Source organism: Macrobrachium nipponense, chromosome 43 (assembly GCF_015104395.2).
Source record: "Macrobrachium nipponense isolate FS-2020 chromosome 43, ASM1510439v2, whole genome shotgun sequence".
Classification (NCBI taxonomy): domain Eukaryota; kingdom Metazoa; phylum Arthropoda; class Malacostraca; order Decapoda; family Palaemonidae; genus Macrobrachium; species Macrobrachium nipponense.
In genome coordinates, this window is record NC_061104.1 from 42,254,103 (window position 1) to 42,275,659 (window position 21,557).

Genomic DNA, 21,557 nt, shown 5'->3' on the forward strand with positions numbered 1-21,557 from the left:
CTCGACGGACGGAAGATGTGATTTTGGACGGTTTACGACTTCTAGACGAAACCCAATGACACACAGATGACGAATAAAAGACCGGGAGGGTGGGGTGGGGTGGGGGGTGGGGCTTAGAGAGAGTAGGGGATGGGGGGGGGGGGGGGGGGGGTGGGGGGGGGGGGGGGGGGGGGGGGGGGGGGGGGGGGGGGGGGGGGGGGGGGGGGTGGGGGGGGGGGGGGGGGGGGAGGGGGGGGGGGGGGGGGGGGGGTGGGGGGGGGGGGGGGGGGGGGGGTTGTTTCCCTCCGATATGGATGGCTGAAGTTGGCGACGGACAGAAAATTTCGCTAAGCTGCGTCAAGGATCTATCTGGAATTAATGCCTTGTCTTGTCAAAGACTGCGTTCGTTCGCTTCTGACATAATATTTCCTTTCAAGAAATAAGAAATCATGCCCTCAGAGATGTATTTCCATCAATGGCACACGACATAACGCGTTAAGTATCTCGTTCTTGAAAATTCACTTCTTTAAATAAGCTTAAATTTACTTATATATTTGGCAAAGTATAATACTTTTAATTTTCTACGCAAGAAATATAAAACTGTTGTAATAAAATACAATTTTCAATAGAGCCCCTATCGAACTTAGTACTGGGTACAATTTCACAACGAACGTTACTTTTGACGCAGAATAATCAACAATATAGTTAAACGCCCAAACCTTCCAGCTGCCAATATTCTGTTTTTTATTGCCTCTGAGAATCTGAAATCCCGCCATGTTTGTCTAGAGCCTTCACTATAAACGATTTTACTACAGCCTAGTCCTGCACTTTCTCCATATATTTTTTTTTCTATTCATTACCTAATATAATAAAAAAAAAACCATGATTCATAAGTAAAATAGATCCCCAGAAAGCTCAGGACTAGAAAAGTAAAGATGAAATCTTTATTTTCACAGAATACATTTTGATGTTTCCGAGAACTTCTAATCAAAAGGAATGACCTTAATAGCTAAGAAGAGCGAGATTGCATGCAGGTGAAAGGGGAATGATAATTATTTGTTTAGGGATCTGGACGGGGCTAATATTGTATGTTTCTGCATAAGAGTGCACACATGATTCAGCAGATAACTCATAACGCGGGAATGACCGTTGTGTTTATTTCTACACTCACTCGTTATCAGGGGAAAAGGCTTCATTAAACGGAAATTATGAAAACAATTACAAACCTCATTTTTCCTAAAATTGAAGAGAGCACAGTCCTCTGATTAAACATTATGCTACTCATTCGCTCGTCCTTCTCTTCATTTACTCGCATTATGATTGCGCTATTATTCCCTCCAGTCTGAAGTGAATTTCAAATTTCATTATTATTATTATTATTATTATTATTATTATTATTATTATTATTATTATTATTATTATTATTATTCAAAAGCTGAATCCTTTTCATACGTAACATTGCCACAGGGGCTACTGACTTGAAATTCAAGCTTCCAAAGAATATTAAGGTGTTCATTAGGAAGAAGTAAGAGGAGGTAAAGGGAAGAACAGAAAGAAGAGATACCACTTGTTAAAAAAGAAAAATAATATATTAATAAACAAATAAAAATGCATTAAAATGCAACGAAAATAATATTAGGATAGTAATTTTGGTACTGCAAAAAGTAGCAAATTCTATGCAGGTCTCTTGAAAACATCTGATATGCAGGATTTACATCTGGAAATGATGGCCTACCCAGCATGACAGCTTAGTCATGGTAATCAGCCAAATTTGTTTTAATGTCCTTCAAGAGCTCTGATGGGGGAGAAAAACTGTCTAAACAGGCAATCAGGCTGAGCTGTACTGCTACTAAGACAATAAGTGAATGGCAATAAATAGAGTTTTGCCAATACTTTTGATACTAACAGTCTTCCCTTAGAACAATTTGCCTAGATCAGTGATTCTCAACCAGAGGGGGAATTCCAGAGTCTCAGGGTGGGAACTGTGACCACAGATTTGCAGGCTCAAACTGGCTCTAGGACCACACAAAACTCAGTGTGCATCAATCCACACTACTGAGAGATCGCGCTCGGCTTTGTTTCCGCTAGCTTGTGTCAGTATTTCGTTGTATATTATTTGGAATGCCCCCTTTAGAGGCAGATAGATAATTGGGGAGAGAGAGAGAGAGAGAGAGAAGAGAGAGAGAGACGAGAGGAGAGAGAGAGAGAGAGGAAAGCGTCCATGGGCAAAAAATGTTGAGTTCTTAACCTTTATAGGGGGTCAGATTTTTAGCTATGGGAAGCAATACAAAACACTGAATATACCATTTGAAAAATAAATGGCAATGGATTCTGCTATGAAGAACTTAAGACATTAATAGCTTCATTTAGAAATTAACCCATTAGCGTTATACTTTTATTTATATATATATATATATATATATATATATATATATATAATATATATCTATTATATATAATATTATATATATATATATATATATTATATATATATATATAAATATATATATAATATATATATATATAAATATATATATATATATATATATCTATATATTATATATCATATATATATAATATAATAGAATATATAGATGATAGATATAGTCTTACTTTTAACGATATTGTTACATTGGCGATGATAAGCAAAATGAGTAACAATAACAGAATTAACAAATCAGCCAAAAATGCATAAGAACACACGGACATAATCATTAACAGATACTGAATAAATAACGGCCGTCTCATCTTTTTAATCTCTTCTTAATTACTTTTCGGCGGGTGAGGTTGGGAGAGAGAGAGAGAGAGAGAGAGAGAGTGGAAATACAACTCTACTCGAGATTATGTAACAACGACTTTCCCATCCAGAGAACCAATGACGCAATACGAACCTTCAAAGGTCCTTAGTTCTCAACGTATTCATATTCACCCGTATTATTTAAAAGATTAAGGGATTTTGCCTTGGGTCCCTCTATTCCTACCGCAATACGAGCGGGTTATAATTTCATCCAGTGCCCTAAGGAGATTATATTCAATTAGGTTAATGCGGATTTGCACGCGGCGATATCTGAGGAAAAGAGGCCGTAACGAGGTTTATCTTCTGGGTCGAATTCCTTGAGGAGGGATATAGATGATAAGCAAAACCAAAGGGGTTGGCTTGGTTTATTATATATATATATATATATATAAATATATATATATATAATATATATATATATATATATATATATATATATAATAACATTCATTGAATAGAATGGCTTTCTCACTGTTAACCAGCTTTTTTGAAATTGCTTCATATTTTCTAATTATTTTCTTTACTTCATTGTTCAGGTTACTAATGGACACATAATGGGGTTCTTCCATTTACTCCAGTATTTTACACGCGACAGCTGTTTCGTCCCCAACCTTTACGTATTGACGTTTTCAAGCGTACTGATACAAATATGGCCTACATGCGTTTTGTGACGTCATGAGGACGGAAAGGTAGTACAATTGCCAGATACCTAGTTTTAAGTATTTACAAAAGACTATAGTGAAACATAAAATAAGACAAATAAATAAATATGTTAACAACAGAAATTGTATATAAAAAAATTGAAAGTAAGTTATTATATACACATTATACATAAATATATATGAATTACATATATGTTTAATTCACTGAAAGTCAGTGTGCGCTCCTGTCCGCGTGTGGGGGTTTTGTTACACGCGGTTGAAGGTCTGCCTCCTACACGAGGGCAAGGAACGGTCTGCCTCACGTTTGACGATTTAAGGCTTGGGACGTTGCATTGCGATGCTGACTGCTTCTGATATCAAATAAACGATTGTAGTTGCCTTCCATGTGTATTATTTTGGTGTTTGTGAGAAGTTCTTGTAATGATGGTTTTTTATTGTGGGTATCCACAAAGTGCTGATGAATGGCTCCTTGGTTTCTGTGGGCCTGCATGCGACGTTTGAGTGTGGTGGTTGTGTGTCCGATATAGCATTTTTGGGGGGACTGACATTGCTCGTCAGCACAGACAAACTTGTATACTATATCAGATTTAACCTCTTTCTCCGTCGATGGGGCCGTACTATTTTTCATTACCAAAGAGGCCGTAAGGTTTGGTTTGCAGTAAATCCTTGCTGTTATTTTGTTATATGGCGCTAGGGGGTGGTTCCTCTTCGCAGTATACCAAGGATGGCTTTCCTTTCATCTTCGTGGTGTTTGTTGTATGGTATCTGATGGTATATCACTATTTCTTTGTCTTTGTCTTGTGTGTTGTTCCTCGGGGTCGGATTATGGAAAGCCTCTAATCTCTTTTTGACAACTTGCTGGATCATGTCATATCGGACACACAACCACCACACTCAAACGTCGCATGCAGGCCCACAGAAACCAAGGAGCCATTCATCAGCACTTTGTGGATACCCACAATAAAAAACCATCATTACAAGAACTTCTCACAAACACCAAAATAATACACATGGAAGGCAACTACAATCGTTTATTGATATCAGAAGCAGTCAGCATCGCAATGCAACGTCCCAGCCTTAACATCCAACGTGAGGCAGACCGTTCCTTGCCCTCGTGTAGGAGGCAGACCTTCAACCGCGTGTAACAAAAACCCCCACACGCGGACAGGAGCGCACACTGACTTTCAGTGAATTAAACATATATTGTAATTCATATTTATATTTATGTATAATGTGTATATAATAACTTACTTTCAATTTTTTATATACAATTTCTGTTGTTAACATATTATTTATTTGTCTTATTTTATGTTTCACTATAGTCTTTTGTAAATACTTCAAAACTAGGTATCTGGCAATTGTACTACCAAGTTCCGTCCTCATGACGTCACAAAACGCACGTAGGCTCATATTTGTATCAGTACGCTTGAAAACGTCAATACGTAAAGGTTGACGAAACAGCTGTCGCGTGTAAAAATACTGGAGTAAATGGAAGAACCCCATTATGTGTCCATTAGTAACCTGAACAATGAAGTAAAGAAAATAATTAGAAAATATGAAGCAATTTCAAAAAAGCTGGTTAACAGTGAGAAAGCCATTCTATTCAATGAATGTTGTATCCGTGAAAAATTGTGCCCTAGAAGTATATATATATTATATATATATATATATATATATATATATATATATATATATATATATGTGTGTGTGTGTGTGTGTGTGTGTGTGTGTGTGTGTTTCTATGTTATATAATAATTATATACAAGTGTGTATGTATGTATACATACATATGTACATATATATATATATATATATATATATATATATATATATATATATACACTGACCCTACCACCGCTGCGCAGGAGAACTGTATGACAACCAATAGTCTCTCTCTTTCCCTTTCTAACACACCCTTGACTCTCTCTCTCTCTCTCTCTCTCTCTCTCTCTCTCTCTCTCTCTCTCTCTCCGCCAATATAGGGTAAGACAAAAAACAAGGAAAAAATATATGAGAAATATAGTAACTCAGAATGTGAACTAATAGCGGTAGAATTTGAATCTGAAAAATTAATGAACATAGTAATATATAGACGCCCTAATACTAAAGAGTTTGACTTAATAATAGAAAAATTAGATGATATATGTAGAAATAACAAGGACTGAACTATTCTCCTATCTGGAGACTTCAACTTCCTTTCGTAGACTGGAAAGAGCGAAGAGGAGATTTTGGTTGTACTTATACATATAAAAAAGAGTAATAGTAGTGCAGAAGATAAGAGGCAATTCGAAAAAGCTATTAGATATGCTACTAGAATACAACATTCAACAAATAAATCACCTGCCAACAAGAAAGGAAAATACTTTAGACCTAGTATTTGTGAACGAGATGAATTATGTTAAAGAAATAATAGTTTATAATGCGAGTATTTCAGACCATAATGTCATAGAATTAACAGTCCATTCCATATGGAAATACAACTTCTACAGTAAAAATATAAAATGGTCAGAAATAAATGAAGAATTAAACAAAGATTCGGATAACATTTTCGTAAGTGATGACATAAGGGTAAAATACGGAGATATTATATATTAGAGAAAATAGTGGATAAATATTATACCGAAGAGGAAAAGTAAAACATCAGTCATGCATACCAAGAGACAGAAGGATCTTGTTCCAGAAAATCAGAAAGTGGAAAAAAGGTCTTGCAAAGAAAAAAATGCATGGAAAGTTATAGAACTAAAAAAAGTAAGATAGAAAAGGCAGAACAAAAGATTATACAATCAAAAGAAAATGAAAAACGGGACTTGGAAGAAAAAACCCTAGTAAATATCAAGCAAAACCCCAAACTATTATACTCATACGCGAAAAAGATGAATAAAAGAAGAATAGAAATAGGCCCTCTAAGAATTGAAAGGAGATTAACGAATGAAAAAACGGAAATTTGCAACATATTGGCAGAACAATATAAGAGAGAATTCACCCCTAGAATAGATAATGAAGATAATGATATAGAAGTAAGGAAGGAAAAAATAGTGAATATTTAGCTGACATAGATATTAATGAGCTGATATTGTGCAGGCTATTAATGAAATTAAAAATGGAGCTGCAGCAGGGCCTGATGTGTTCTGCTATTTTGTTAAAGAAAGTAGTTCATTCTATCGCAAAGCCACTTGCAATATTATTAAGACAAAGGTGTAGATACAGGCATGATTTATGATGAGCACAAATTAGCATATATTACCCCTATATTCAAAAGTGGATCAAGACTAGAGGCAAGTAATTATAGGCCTGTGGAGTCTAACATCACATATTATGAAAGTGTATGAAAGGGTAATGAAGAAAAATATTATGAAACAATTTAATAACAAAAAATAAATCTGTTTAATATAGGGCAACATGGTTTTCGTACCCGGAAAAAGTACACAAACCTAACTGTTAGTCCACCGTGAGAACATATGCAAAAATATGAAAAGCGGAAATGAAACAGATGTGGTTTATCTAGACTTTGCAAAAGCTTTTGACAAGGTAGACCATAATATATTAGCGAAGAAAATTAGAAAACACAATATCGTGGATAAAGAAGGAAGAAGGTTAAAAGAATTCTTACACAACAGAAAACAGATAGTTATTGCAAACGATGAGAAATCGGATGAAGCTAAGGTAATTTCCGGTGTGCCAAAAGGTACGGTGTTAGCTGCATTACTGTTTGTTATTATGATTGCAGACATAGACAGTAATGTTAAGGACTCGGTAGTGAGTAGTTTCGCCGATGACACAAGAATAAGTAGAGAAATTACTTGTGATGAAGATAGGAACGCGCTACAAAGAGACCTTAACAAAGTATATGATTGGGCAGAGGTAAATAGAATGGTATTTAACTCTGATAAATTTGAATCAATAAACTATGGAGACAGAGAAGGAAAGCTATATGCATATAGGGGACCTAATAATGAGACAATCACAAATAAGAAGCAGTTAAAGACCTTGGTGTGATGATGAATAAGGAACATGTTATGCGAATTGATCAAATAGCAATTCTATTGGCAAAATGTAAAGCAAAATGGGAATGTTGTTACGGCACTTCAAAACAAGAAAAGCTGAACACATGATTATGCTTTATAAAACATACATTCGTAGTCCACTTGAATATTGCAATAGGATATGGTACCCACACTATCAAAAGGATATTGCACAAATAGAGAGTGTACAAAGGTCCTTTACAGCTAGAATAGAAGAAGTTAAGGACCTTGACTACTGGGAAAGACTACAATCCTTAAAATTATATAGTCTAGAAAGGAGAAGAGAACGCTACATGATAATTCAGGCATGGAAACAGATAGAAGGAATAGCTGAAAACATCATGGAACTAAAAATATCAGAAAGAGCAAGCAGAGGTAGATTAATAGTGCCCAAAACTATACCAGGAAGAATAAGGAAAGCACACAGGACATTAATCCACTATGCACCAGCATCGATAATGCAGCGTCTATTCAATGCGTTGCCAGCTCATCTAAGGAATATAACAGGAGTGAGCGTAGATGTGTTTAAGAATAAGCTCGACAAATATCTAAACTGCACCCCAGACCATCCAAGATTGGAAGTGCAAAATATACCGGAAGATGTACTAGCAACTCTCTGGTAGACATTAGAGGTGCCTCACACTGAGGGACCTGGGGCAACCCAAACAAGATGTAAGGTCTGTAAGGTAAAGTTCCTCTCCTCTCACTCTCTCATTCTCTTCTTTTCCTGTTAAGATAGTTGCTTCAATTATATTGCACAGCATTTTTGACATTTCCTATTTCACCCCTTCTCATCCCCATTCCTATCGGGGCTGAAGTGTGACTTACAGGGCATTGGAAGTGTTACTATTCATCTCAGCAACCTTGAAAACTATAGATTAGACACTAATACCAGCCATTTTTGTCATTTTATTTTTTGCCCCTTCTCATTCCCCCTTCCTACCAGACCTGAACTTGGACTTAAAGGGCATCGTGAGCATCACTATTCATCTCAGCGACCTCGAAAACTGGATTAGACACTGATATCTGTTGTTCTCGGGTATTTTTACACCTCACCCCGTTCCCACCCCATCCCCCTTGGGTGTCACTGATATCTTAACCACCACCCCACAGTATACTTTTCCAGATAGTGAGTCACGTGTTTACCGGAATGAGGTATTATACATTCGTAGTTTATTTGGTTATTAAGTATACGGACAGAACCAGCCCTGTTTCAGGGAAGCCCTTCCCACCTCCACCACTTTTGGTGACCTTTGGCGCTAGTGATGTCGTACCCCCACAGCATTCTTTTCAAGATAGTAAGTCATATGTATACCAATCTTGGTTGAAATTGCTCAATGCGTTTCAGTTACCCTGGAACACACACATACATACATCCATTTTTATATACATTTATACTACATGCATATAGAAAATGATATATATATCTATATATATATATATATATATATATATATATATATTACTTTTCTCTCTATATTTTGGTGTTTTATGGGCTCCTTTTATTAGATGGAATGCTGTTGTAACAGAACATTTTTTACCAGTCAATTCGGGCCCATTATGGAATTCAACCGCCTTTCCACGATTCTTTACTTACTTCCAGAAGTTAAGCCAGATTTTCGCAAGTTTGAGAAAGAACTGCTTGGATTACACTGGCTGAAAAATCAAAAGCACTTTTAGAAGAATGCCTCAAGGAACAAGCACTACCAAAAAGTTCGGATTGCGGGAAATGGACTCTGCAATCGGACCCCTTCCCTCTCTCACATAAGATTTTCCTGGAGGAAAGAATCACCAACACGAAAAACATCTTCTTACTACGCAGAGTGATATATGGAACCCAGTCTACTCTTCGCCTCCTCACTGCGGACCACACAGGTATCTGATTTCATTCTGTTCCGACATTGCTGCCTATAATAGCGTGACTCATTCCAACAGACTTTTACGCAAGTTAAATAACTTAAGACAATAGCACATGGAATAGTCTTGAGCAACAAGACAAAGTTTTAAACTTATCAACACCCCCCCCTTACTGTAAATCAACATTTAGTTTTAAATCTAGGCTTATCCTTTGCCCTTATGCCAGACCGCAAAAACAACCTAGACTTCATAGTGGCTTTTGATAAATTCATATCTGACAGAAACTACAGCCGTGAAGAGATATGTTTTAAAGGAGTTACTAAATGCTTTAACTGACCTAAATAAGAAATATCCTGTTCCCCGTAGATTTATGATAGCCATCCTCTCGTTAAAAATGTTAGATGTTTTAATAAGTAGATCAGACAAAGACGGCAAAATCTTAATAATGAACAAAGACTTCTACCTCGACAAAATCAACGACACTAACGCTTACGACAAACTGACGAAAAATTCCCTCCAAAACGTCCCCACAAAATTTTTTCGGAAAGTAAGATTAATTGGCCAAGACAAGAAGAGTATTGAACTATTAGAGAAATTTAAAGTAATTAATCCTAAACTCCCCAACTTTTATGGCCTTCCCAAAACTCACAAAGACAATCTTCCATTCAGACCCATCGTTTCATGTGCCGAAGCTTTCAATTACAAAATTTCTAAATGGTTAGATGGCCTCCTTTCCCCTTTTCTAGGCACTTTTTCTCCCAGTCACATAAAACATTCGAAAGATTTTTGTCACAAATTCAGAGAAGCACATATACCACTTCACAACATAAAACTTTTAAGCCTTGACGTAGATTCCCTATTTACAAAAGTACCAGTACAGGACGTTCTTCAGTTTTTGAGGGGAAAATTATCTCCCTATTCAGATCATTTCCCATTGGCGCTTGACAAAATAATAAAGTTAGTTGAATTATGTGCATCTAATAACGTATTTTCTTTCGGGGAATTATTCTATAAGCAAAAATTCGGGTGTAGTATGGGTAGTCCTTTAAGTCCTGTTTTAGCCAATCTGCACATGGAATACTTTGAAACTATAGTAATTAATACAACAAAACCCAAAAACATGCTGTGGATGAGATATGTAGATGATATTCTAACATTTTGGGATAATAAGTGGAGCAGTTTTAATGAATTCCTTTCAAAATTAAACGCATTAATGCCCAGCATCAAATTTAAAGTTGAATGGGAAACAGACAACAAAATTTCTTTTCTTGATGTTTTAATAATCAGACACACGACAGAATACAAATTTACCATATACAGAAAACAAACGTTCTCACTTTCATACAGTCACTACTTTAGCTATCACGACATTGCTATCAAGATAGGTGTAGCCAGCAACCTGTTCTTAAGAGCCTTACGAATTTGTTCCCCAGATTTCTTGGAAAAAGAATTTGAACTAATTCGTAAGCAACTTTCGTCTTTAAAGTATCCTGACCATATAATTGAGAAAGCAATTTACAAAGCAAAACGTAATTTTCTACCGACCCCCTCAAGACAAGACCAGAGACACCCAACAATAAAATAAAAATTCCTCACCTGGAGAGGATTAAGACGGTGACTCAGACCCTCGGAAAATCTAACCCTTTTGTATTTACTTACCCAAACACCTTAGCCAAATCCCTGATTAACGTCCAACAAAAGACATCCCCAAGGACACAGGGGTTTATGAAATCCCACGCCAGGACTGTGACCAATCTTTCATCGGATTTACGGGAAAATCACTTCCCCAGAGATTAATACAACAAAAACGGTCAGTTAGGTATGGACAACAGAACTCAGCTATTTTCAACCATATAAATGAACATAACTATAGAATAAACTGGAATTTGTCACGTATAATTTATAGCAGCAACTGCCGGTACAAGAGTCAAATGATGGATCGGCCTTAATAAAAGAGAGGCAGGTAATGAACATCTCAAAAGGAGCATGGGATTCACATGTGATTGACAAGAATTTCATTCAACCAACGCTTAAGAAGATTAAAGGAAAATTATCAGCGGGGGTGACCTAAACTGACTTACCTGTGGATGGATCTCTTGGTATAAATACCACCTTTTCTGTAAACTTTTCTCATTCATATACCTGAAGGGGGAGACAGCAGTCTCTGAAATATAGTACTTTTTCTCTATATATTTTGGTGTTTTATGGGCTCCTTTTATTGGATGGAATTCTGTTGAAACAGAACATTTTACCAGTATATATATATATATAAATATATATGTATAACAGAATCACGAAAGTTAGGAACGTGATAAATCCATAAATAAAGATAAATGCCACGAAGGAAAAAATAAACGAAGGAGTCTGCGAGATCTTTCGGCTGAAAAGCCCTTTACTGAAGCAGCTGCTTCAGTAAAGGGCTTTTCAGCCGAAAGATCTCGCAGACTCCTTCGTTTATTTTCCTTCGTGGCATTTTTTTATCTTTATTTATAAATATATAATATATATATATATATATAATATATATATATATATATATATATATATATATATACATATATATATATTATATATATATATATATATATATATATATATATATATATATGTGTGTGTGTGTGTGTGTGTATGTATATATACAGAAATTATATTTCCGCCAATAACTTTCCAAGAACCTCACATCCTGTCAAAACTGATTTTCAGCTAGTAGAAAATCAATGTCGACAAGATGTATAGGTGGCTTGAGGATAATTTCCACTTTGAAAGTAGAGAACATATATAGGTAAACATTTGTAGACAATAGCTATGTAGTCATCAGGGTTGAACACTGGGTAAGCACTCGTAAATATTAGTCTAATAACGGTTTAGTAATCGTAAACGTTCGGGTAGTAGCGTAAACGTTCTCCTAACAATAGGAACGTAGCCGTATAAGTTCCACTACTAAATGGTAAGTAGTAGTAAACTATCGACTATGTGTTGATAATCGTAAAAATTCAACTAACAATGGGTTGGTAGTCATAAATGTTTTTCTTTTTTTTACTATAAGCAAGTAGTCGTAAAAGTTTACGCAACAAAAGTCATTACTGTGCTTACCAAAAACATCAGAAATGTTCAATCTTATAAACCCGCATCTGGATTCTTTGCCCGATGCTCGAGAAACCTAAGCTAATGGACCACTTTCTTCTTGCGAGTGACTTCAATTCATCAGCTGATGGTGGTGAATCGGAAATGAGTTCCAGTCGCCGAAATGGGAAACCTCTCCTCCGCTTCGGCCTGAATCAACCGGAACCCGAATGGGTGCATCAGCTAAATTAAAATACTCCTGTGTGAAGCAATGCGGCGAAAAGGCCCCTAAGGAGAGTACAAGACAAAACCCTTCCTCCGGGTTCCTCGGAGCTTTTGACCAGCCTTTACAACCAATCAATCAATCAGTCAGTCAGTCAGTCAGTCACGAGCTATCTTACCATTCCGTCGCTATATGCCAAAGGTTTAACTGAATGGAAGTGACTACCACGCCTACGTCACAATAAGATGATCTTCAAAATAACAGGGATATGGTGGGCGGTATCGTGATTCAGAAAAAAAAAGTGATTAAAAGCAGAAGTTATTGACCCATAAAAAAAAGACTTGTACACGAACAGCAAAGAACACCTGACGTTTTTATAATTTCAATATTTTTTTTATTATTATTCACAATATTATTACGGTCATTAACATGATTATCAATACTATTTTTTTTCTACTTCTTCAGCAACTGTAAGGGAATTTGCCGATTATAATTTTTTATCAGGTTATCTCATGTATCTAACCCGCCCAAAAAGAGCCTTTATTAGGCTCAGAGGTCTGGATAAACTAATCATTTCTATAATCTTAATATCTCATGTATCTACATCGTGTGTATTGTTTCTACTTTGTGTATTCCATGTATAAAGCCTACAGCTGAAATAAACATTTATTACATTATTAGCATATTACTATTATTATTATAATAACGGCATCGACGTCCCAAATAAATATATTATCGGCAATATCAAAAGCAAGGGATCTCCCTCAGTCACACCACAACCATAAAAGCCCGTTTTCTGAACTGGATGAAAATAAAAGAAGGCATGCAGAAAAATATAAAGAGAAGGAAAGACAAGGAGAAAAATAAAAAGTGAAAGAAAGACAAGGAGAAAAATACAAAGTGAAAGCAAGACAAGGAGAAATATAAAAAGTGAAAGAAAGACTTGGAGAAAACTTTTCAGCGAGAGAAAATTGACATAAGCACAAAAGGGAAAAAAAACAACATCGGTCTTACCGTTGAGAGAGAGACCGGGCGCGGACGTGAATTTGGCCACATCCACGATTTTCACTGCGAATTGTTGACCAGATTCTCTGTGGACACATCGACGTACCAAGCTAAATGGCCCCCTGGAAAAGAAAGGGAAAACACAATGTATTTCATTCAAAGTGGCAAAGAAACTTAGACATCGGTCTGGAATGATATATATATATATATATATATATATATATATATATATATATATATATATATATATATATATATATATATATATATATATATATATATATATAATAAAAACAAGCTAAATGGCCTCTTGGAAAAGAGAATTAGACATCAGTCCAGGATGAAAAAAGAAAAAAATATGAATAAAAAAATGAATATTTATCTTTAATGTCAAAATGACCCGACATACAAGACATGTGAATTAAATACACGCGACTAGTTTTCGCACATTTCCTGAAAAAAATATAAGGAAGGGAGGCCTCCGATGTTTAAAAGGTTTAAGACGGTTTAAGGCACACTGTAAAAACACAACATAAACGAATCGGAATGCAGTTGCATTCCCTTTTAAAATATTCGAATGCAATTGCATTTCCTTTTAATATATTCGAATGCAACTGTATTTCCTTTTAATATCTTCGAGTGCAATTGTATTTCCTTTTAATATATTCGAATGTAACTATATTTCCTCTTAATATATTCGAATGGAACTGTATTTCCTTTTAATATCTTCGAATGCAATTGCGTTGCCTTTAAATATATTAGAATACAATTGCATTTAATTATAATATATTCGAATGCAGTTGTATTTCCTTTTAATATATTCGAACACAGATATATTAGTCCTAGATAGCGACCCCCGAAAACCCTTGGGGTCACTATCTAGGGAAGATCCTATTCGATGTATATACTTAACCAACTATCACAAACTACCAATATAATTATTAGATTATACCAACGACCAAAACGGACAAATAGTTAAAGAGAATAAACAATTAAAAACAAGGCCACTTGAAAGAACCACTTAAAAATATTTCATGATCCAACTTTCAGAAGCATAAAAGAAAAACATCATTAACCTCGGAGATGAGTCTCATGAATTTATACCCCAATTCCAAATTATTTTTTTTTCTAGCCCACAAAGCACCGATGTGGTAAGCTGATATAAAGTTAAAAGGGAAAATGAAAGTTGGATTCCAAAGTCAGGAGGAGGTGGCGGAAATTGGGATAATTTCTTGTTTTTTATAACTCGTCGAAAAAGAGAAGGAAGTGTGAAATTAGTTCTCCGAGACTTTATACCATGAATGGAGCCAGAAGTTCCAAAACATCTGGTCATGAGAGAGAAAAGAGGGGCGTAAAAAAAAAACACGGAGATTCATCGTGATTAACTTTCAAACCGCCTCTCCAAATATCAATCTATCATCCAGCTTCTTGTTACAGGTAAGCCGGCGAGTGGATAGATGGGAGAATAGGAACCGCCCATTTCATTCCTAAATAAATTAGGTAACTAATTATATTTACTGTAGCATTAATGTAAAAATAATTTCTTGAATACTATTTGTACACATTTACAGCTGTGCCTGCGAAATAAAGTTACAGGGAATAATCTGCTTAGACTTTATGTTCTCGAAAGGGAGCCTTCAATATGCAACGATTCCCCCCACCTCTCTCTCTCTCTCTCTCTCTCTCTCTCTCTCTCTCTCTCTCTCTCTCTCTCTCTCTCTCTCTGGTACTTTACAAGCATGGCCTCATTAGCGAAAGTCAGAGTTGCACAACAGGCGAGGACGATAGGTACTTCGGGTCGTTTCCTCACAAACCTCTTGTAGTTTCCGCTTGACCTAGGTAGCTATCGTGCTGTCAATTAAAACTGCACGTACCCAGTAACGAAGTAGTTAAGATTCTAAATATCAAATAAGACTTGACGTTGCCTATGTCTCTTACCTTTCTTTTAATTATTGTGTACCAGAAGAAGAGGTATTATTCCTAAGGGTTTTTACATCTACATTCCACCTCTACAGAATTTTCGTTTCGTAGGCAAAAATCAGACGGTAAAAATCCTGCCTGAATATTTTCAGTAAGATTTCTTTAAGTAGTAATCTTTCCGTTGACATTGTGTGCCTAAGGTTCTAATAGTTAGTGTGAGCAATTCGTCACCACAGCACTGACTCACCGGTGAGGTGCCAAGATGGTTGTAGTTCCTTTTCTGTACAATCAAAGAAAAGTCTTCATGGCGATGTTGTAATTGTGAATGAACTATTGAAAATCGAGATAGTTTGTGACGCAACGTTTGGCTGTCATGTTCCTTGTTCCTCGCCTTTCTGAAAAAAACTTCTGAGCTCGTAAGTTGCGTATATATCTATTTGCCAGCCCCCTGTTGCCTCATCCTAAGAAGTTCTGTTCGTAGTTCGTTTTACTATTTTTTGTCGCCACGATTTTGACAGATAAGGAACTTGTGACTGCCAACGAGATTGAATTGAATATAGAATTGAGGCCAAATGCCAAACACGCAACAGAAGTAAAACCCCGCAGTTGCACTATGAATCAATAGCTAGGAGAGGGTAGACAGTAGGATGGAAGAAAAAGAATATGAAAGGAGGTACAGTAAAAGAAACGAAAGGGATCGCAGCTAAGGACCGAAGTCATGCCTAAGTGCACCCCATGAGGTGCACTGACAACACCCCGCCTACAGGGAAGTGGGAGCCCGCATCTGAAAGAAGGATATGAGTGGGGGGAGGGGGATGCTTTCTCAGCCTTGGCGGAGGTTGGCCGCTTCCAAAAGCTCATGTCTGATTATGTTCAAATTCAAAATTCCGGTGGCAGCGATGCCCATACTTCTCTTTTCTTCTCGAGTTTATACTTCATCACAACATAATTACTCGTATTCTATTTTGCGGAAATTTGCTTAGAAAGCTAAGGTCTTTTTTTTTTTAATTAGTTACTATAAATGCGTGAAAATTTCGCGTGGTAGTAGTAGTAGTAGTAGTAGTAGTAGTAGTAGTAGTAGTACTTCGAAATTTTAACAATCTACAGAAACCTCAAAAAAAAAAAAAAAAAAAAAAAAAAAAAAAAAAAGCTGATACAACGAAGATACCTCCCGACGTGATACGACTGAATCCCCATACTTCTCATCAAACCTGTCAAATATAGACCTCGCAGTTGCTAACTAGCGCTTAGACAAACAATAAACGACAGGCCAGGATTATAGTCATATTATAAACTCAAATAAGCGGACTAATATCGCCTAAACAGTGCCCAGTAGCGTAGTTTCATTTGCCCATTCCAGAACTCCCAGACGATCTTCTCCGCTATTATCTCTCTCTCTCTCTCTCTCTCTCTCTCTCTCTCTCTCTCTCTCTCTCTCTCTCTCTCTCTCTCTCTCACAGACAAACCTATAGAAACTTCCAGACACATATGCAACATACAATCATTTACGAATTTATTTAGCATAACTGCTAATAAAAAAAAAAAAAAATCACTTAATCGGCGATGAAAAAGATCAAATCACGTAATCGCTGATGAAAAAAATTAAATCCCTTAATCGCTGATGAAAAACATTAACGTAATCGCTGTTAGATAAAAATTTAAAATATCCCGGTTAGTTACCGCTTCTCATAAAGGAGCCCGTATATAAGGTGGAAGGTATGATGTTCAAAACACGGTCTATGCAAAATGCAAGACTTACATAATATGCCATGAAATACAAAACTATTGTCAGTTTTCTGAGATGTCAATCTCAGAAAACTGAGCAAAAATTGATGGGAATCAATTTTTGCTCATTGGAAAATTATTCAAATTCTCCGAAATTATTTTAAAGACTGCATAAAGTGGCCGAGGTATTAAGAGCGACAAAGTTATCGTCTCGCATATAATTAGTATGGGGTTATTTTGCTCAGCGAATGGTTAGCTAAGTTTCGTAGCTTAAGGCCTCCTTACACTCTAGCACAGCAATACATACAAAAAACGCGGCTGTTTGAACAAGAATAAGGATAATTTCAACGTCAACGATAACTTATATGTACACTATTTTAATATGCTCATAATGCCAATCTACAACAATTAAGCAGGCTTTACGCCGGCACGGGCTCTTTCTCCCAAGAGCAGACGTAAAACCCCAGCCATTTCCATTAAGTATATTAACAGACACTTCTCCGGAATTGACAAGTTATCTCATTTAAGACGAGTCATTTCAAATGTTTAAATCCAGGAGGGGGCCGACAATGCCACACATTACATATTTAAATAATATTACTCATATTTACAGTGCAACGTGCATGCAAATAAACGTAAATCGTTTCCGGTGCCAGTTTCTGCGTACTCGGTTCTCAAGGACTAATTAACTTGAGCAAACAGGGGAATCTGACGAGTTCCTCGGGCCTGTGCCTCTACCCTTTTATCTCTTATCGCTGTTGCCTCTCTCTGCTTGCCTTTCCCTCGCGATGACGACAAACAATGCTGGCTGACTTCTTCACATATACTGAAATGTGGTCCAGGTTTCCAAAAGGTTTGGGATAAATGCGCTGAGGCAAACGCGGTTTCGAGACACACAGCATTTTTCTCTGATCTGACGAGCTATCTATTTCTCCAGTAAACCGGTTCATTGAAGTCTATAAGATCCGATGTTTATCTCTCTCTCTCTCTCTCTCTCTCTCTCTCTCTCTCATCCTACTCTTTACAGGAGACCATGCGGAAAAGAGACGACTATTATATGAATTATAATTATTAAAAAAAATCAATCATTGTGTGACACCTTCCTATTCAATGAGTAATACAATACGACCAATTATGCAACATATCACGAGGTAAGAATTCAAATTTGCATAACCTAAAGAATTAAATACCTTCTCACAATCTCAAATTCGTACTCAATAATAAGTTCTTGCGAATTGCGAAGTGAAGTCATCTTTCTTCGCCAATTTCCTAAAAATAAATAAATAAGTAAATAAATAAATAAATAAATAAATAAATAAATAAATAAAAAAGAAGAAGAAAGATTATAATCTCAAAAATTCTTTACTTGCAAGTGAGAAATTTTTAATCCCAGAAAAAAATAATCTAAAAAAGAAATAATGTCCGTCTTTCTTAAAAGTGAATTCAACGGCAGAAAGACCTTTCCTTTACATTTGCATCCCGGGTCCCTTACATATGGACGATTCATTTGGGATGTGCCAAAGGCCATGCCCATACACCCCCTCCCCGCCCCCCCCACCCTCGATATGCTGCAGTTATAAGCACCGTCGAGTTTCATTATCTGCGGATGACGACAAGAGGGTCTCCGGGTGAGATCAAAGAGGAAAGGGGAGGCCTCCCGAAAGAGGAAAAACGACGCGAGGGGAGGAAGACTTTACCCGTTTGACCGACACACGTCGGGTGATTATTACAATAAATGAGATAGAAAAAAAAATGCGCCCAAAATTCTTCGGCGCAATCGAGTTTTCTGTACAGCGCATAATGGCTGTATGAAACTCTCAGCCACGGCCCGATGGTGTCCTGTTATTGACACCTACGGCGCTGCCGTTCGCAAGATCATGGGTGACTTCATCCTTTAATCAAATCAAAACTACAGACGCTACTAGGCTGCAATTTGGTATGTTTGATGACTGGCCGCAGTAGTTTTTAAGTTTTTAAGTTTTTAAGATCTGAAGGCGGACAGAAAATACGCGGACGGACAGACAAATAGCCTTCGCAATAGTTTTCTTTTACAGAAAACTACAAAAACAAACCATAGTGAATGAGAAAATGGTTGACGAGCCATCCCCTTTCTCCTTTCTTTACAGACAGACAGAAGTGCTTGAAACGCAAATAATTTAGTCTAGGAAGAGTTGTAATTTCGTTAGAAAAAGCGTTATCCGCGTCTCGGCGAAACGCGACGTTGTGAATTACATGTTAAGGCAATGTGACGCTGACTATATGAGTATTAACACTGTTTAAGGTTCTTCCCAAAATGAGAGGAAATTTAAAAACCTTTCTGATGACTAATTCATTTTATAATACTCTTGAGTAAGCGGTGATTTGTCCACACAGCCCATGCCAGAGAGTATGCACGGAGACGCATGAATGCAGACGTATGCATATGTGAGATTAAAATCATAACCGAGTATAAGGCAATTTTCGTTTATGAATTTTAAAGATATTTCAAAAGAATGCTTTAAACTGATGGTCTATACATGACGCCTTGCTCAGTCGCTTGTGAATTTTGAAAGTAGTACCATAAGGATATGAATAAAATTTTGTACTGCGTTGAAATTACGAAATTTACGAAAGCAAAAATAACAATATAACCAAAACACGTACCGAGTCGATTTTTGTTGTCGGCTCATAAGGTCGCTCTTTCTATGACAGGAGGATTTGGGAGCGGGGGTGTTGATCACCCATCCCCCCCCCCCCCCCCCACCCCCCCCCCCCCCCCCCCCCACGCTCCTATCGGATAAAAAGCGTTAACTAAATAAGGTCCAAATGCCATGGAGTGAGTGACAAGAATTTTCATAGTTCACGTGACCAACATGCATACATTATTTATATATATATATATATATATATATATATATATATATATATATATATATATATATATATATATATATATATAATGACACCAAATTCTAATAGAATACACTAATACAAATAAAACCTCCAACCAAATAGCATCAATAAGTGAACTAAAAGAAAGAAAAGATGCAAACATACTAAGTTGTACCAAACCACTTAAACTTTAAAGGTACATGATAAATAATAACCTAAATAAAAGGGGGGGAAAAAGAAGGCCAACAAGCAGGGCAAAATGAATTATAATTTCAACGGCGAAAATAGAAATGTCAGAAGGGAGCCATTTGTTACCTTCCTTGCACACACCGTGGATCATTATGGAGGCAATCTCATAACCCCAACTACTTTTTCATTTTGATAAATGTCCCATATAGTAACGACGAGGATTTTTTCAATTTGCCCAACGGAAAATACTGCCGTGACTCGCTTACAACATTAGATGATTTATTCAAAATAGTACCTTCAGTGGACTTTTGATTTCAAAAGAAATTACCGATATGAATCAGGAAGATGACATTAAATTCTGTAAACATATTACAAAATCAGTGTCAACCCTCCCACGTATACAGATATATATATATATATGTGTGTGTGTGTGTGTGTGTGTGTGTGTGTGTGTGTGTGTGTGTGTGTGTGTGTGTGTGAACTTTTATTACATCACCGTGATTCATATATATATATATATATAGGATATATATCTATATATATATATATATATATTATATAATTATTATTATATATATGATATAGATATATAAATGTGTTATGTGTGTGTGTGTGTGTGTGAATTTTTATCACATCACCGTGATTCATATACATGCAATAAGCTACAAGTGTCCTTTAATATCCAATTCGCTCTACCTCGGAATTAATATATTTTCGTATATGTTAACTGAAAGGGAATTTTTTAGTTGATAATAATTTTCCGCCATACATGTTTCCTCGTTTTTTCTACTTTACCCCTAAATTTTCCACATGCTATGTCGAATAGATAGATTTGCGCGTATTTTGAATCGCTAGGACAGTTTAGGTGTGCGCCAGAGATCACTGTAATTGCATCTAAAAGTAAGGCGTAATAATGCAATATGATTTTGAGAATGAAATAGAAAAATATATACTGCGTCCATAATTCAAATAACAATGCTACTCTAGTTTATGATGAAATACACAGGTAAATCATATGACGAGTTGGGTGCAGACATTTTCTTATTTTACCCACCTGTCCTCATGAAGACTTGGAACCTGTACAACTGATTAGTTTTACTTTCAGCAAACAGCCACAAATTTTGGTTAAAGCTAATATCCCCGCCACTATGCATCTGTATAAACAAACGCACACACTGCACCGACTTGTATAAAAATGGTATGTATAAACATACATTTAACGGATGAAGTGTGTGTGTGTATCC

At 36.4% G+C, this 21,557-nt stretch overlaps 1 protein-coding gene across 1 annotated transcript in view; it reads right to left on the bottom strand.

The window, feature by feature from the left end:
• LOC135213901 (peripheral plasma membrane protein CASK-like) overlaps positions 1–21,557 on the bottom strand; it is a 164,298-nt gene that overhangs the window by 112,686 nt on the left and 30,055 nt on the right. The window contains exon 2 of the mRNA XM_064247997.1: positions 13,618–13,730. Within this exon, the coding sequence (XP_064104067.1) occupies positions 13,618–13,730 (113 nt within the window). The remainder of the gene's footprint in view (positions 1–13,617; positions 13,731–21,557) is intronic.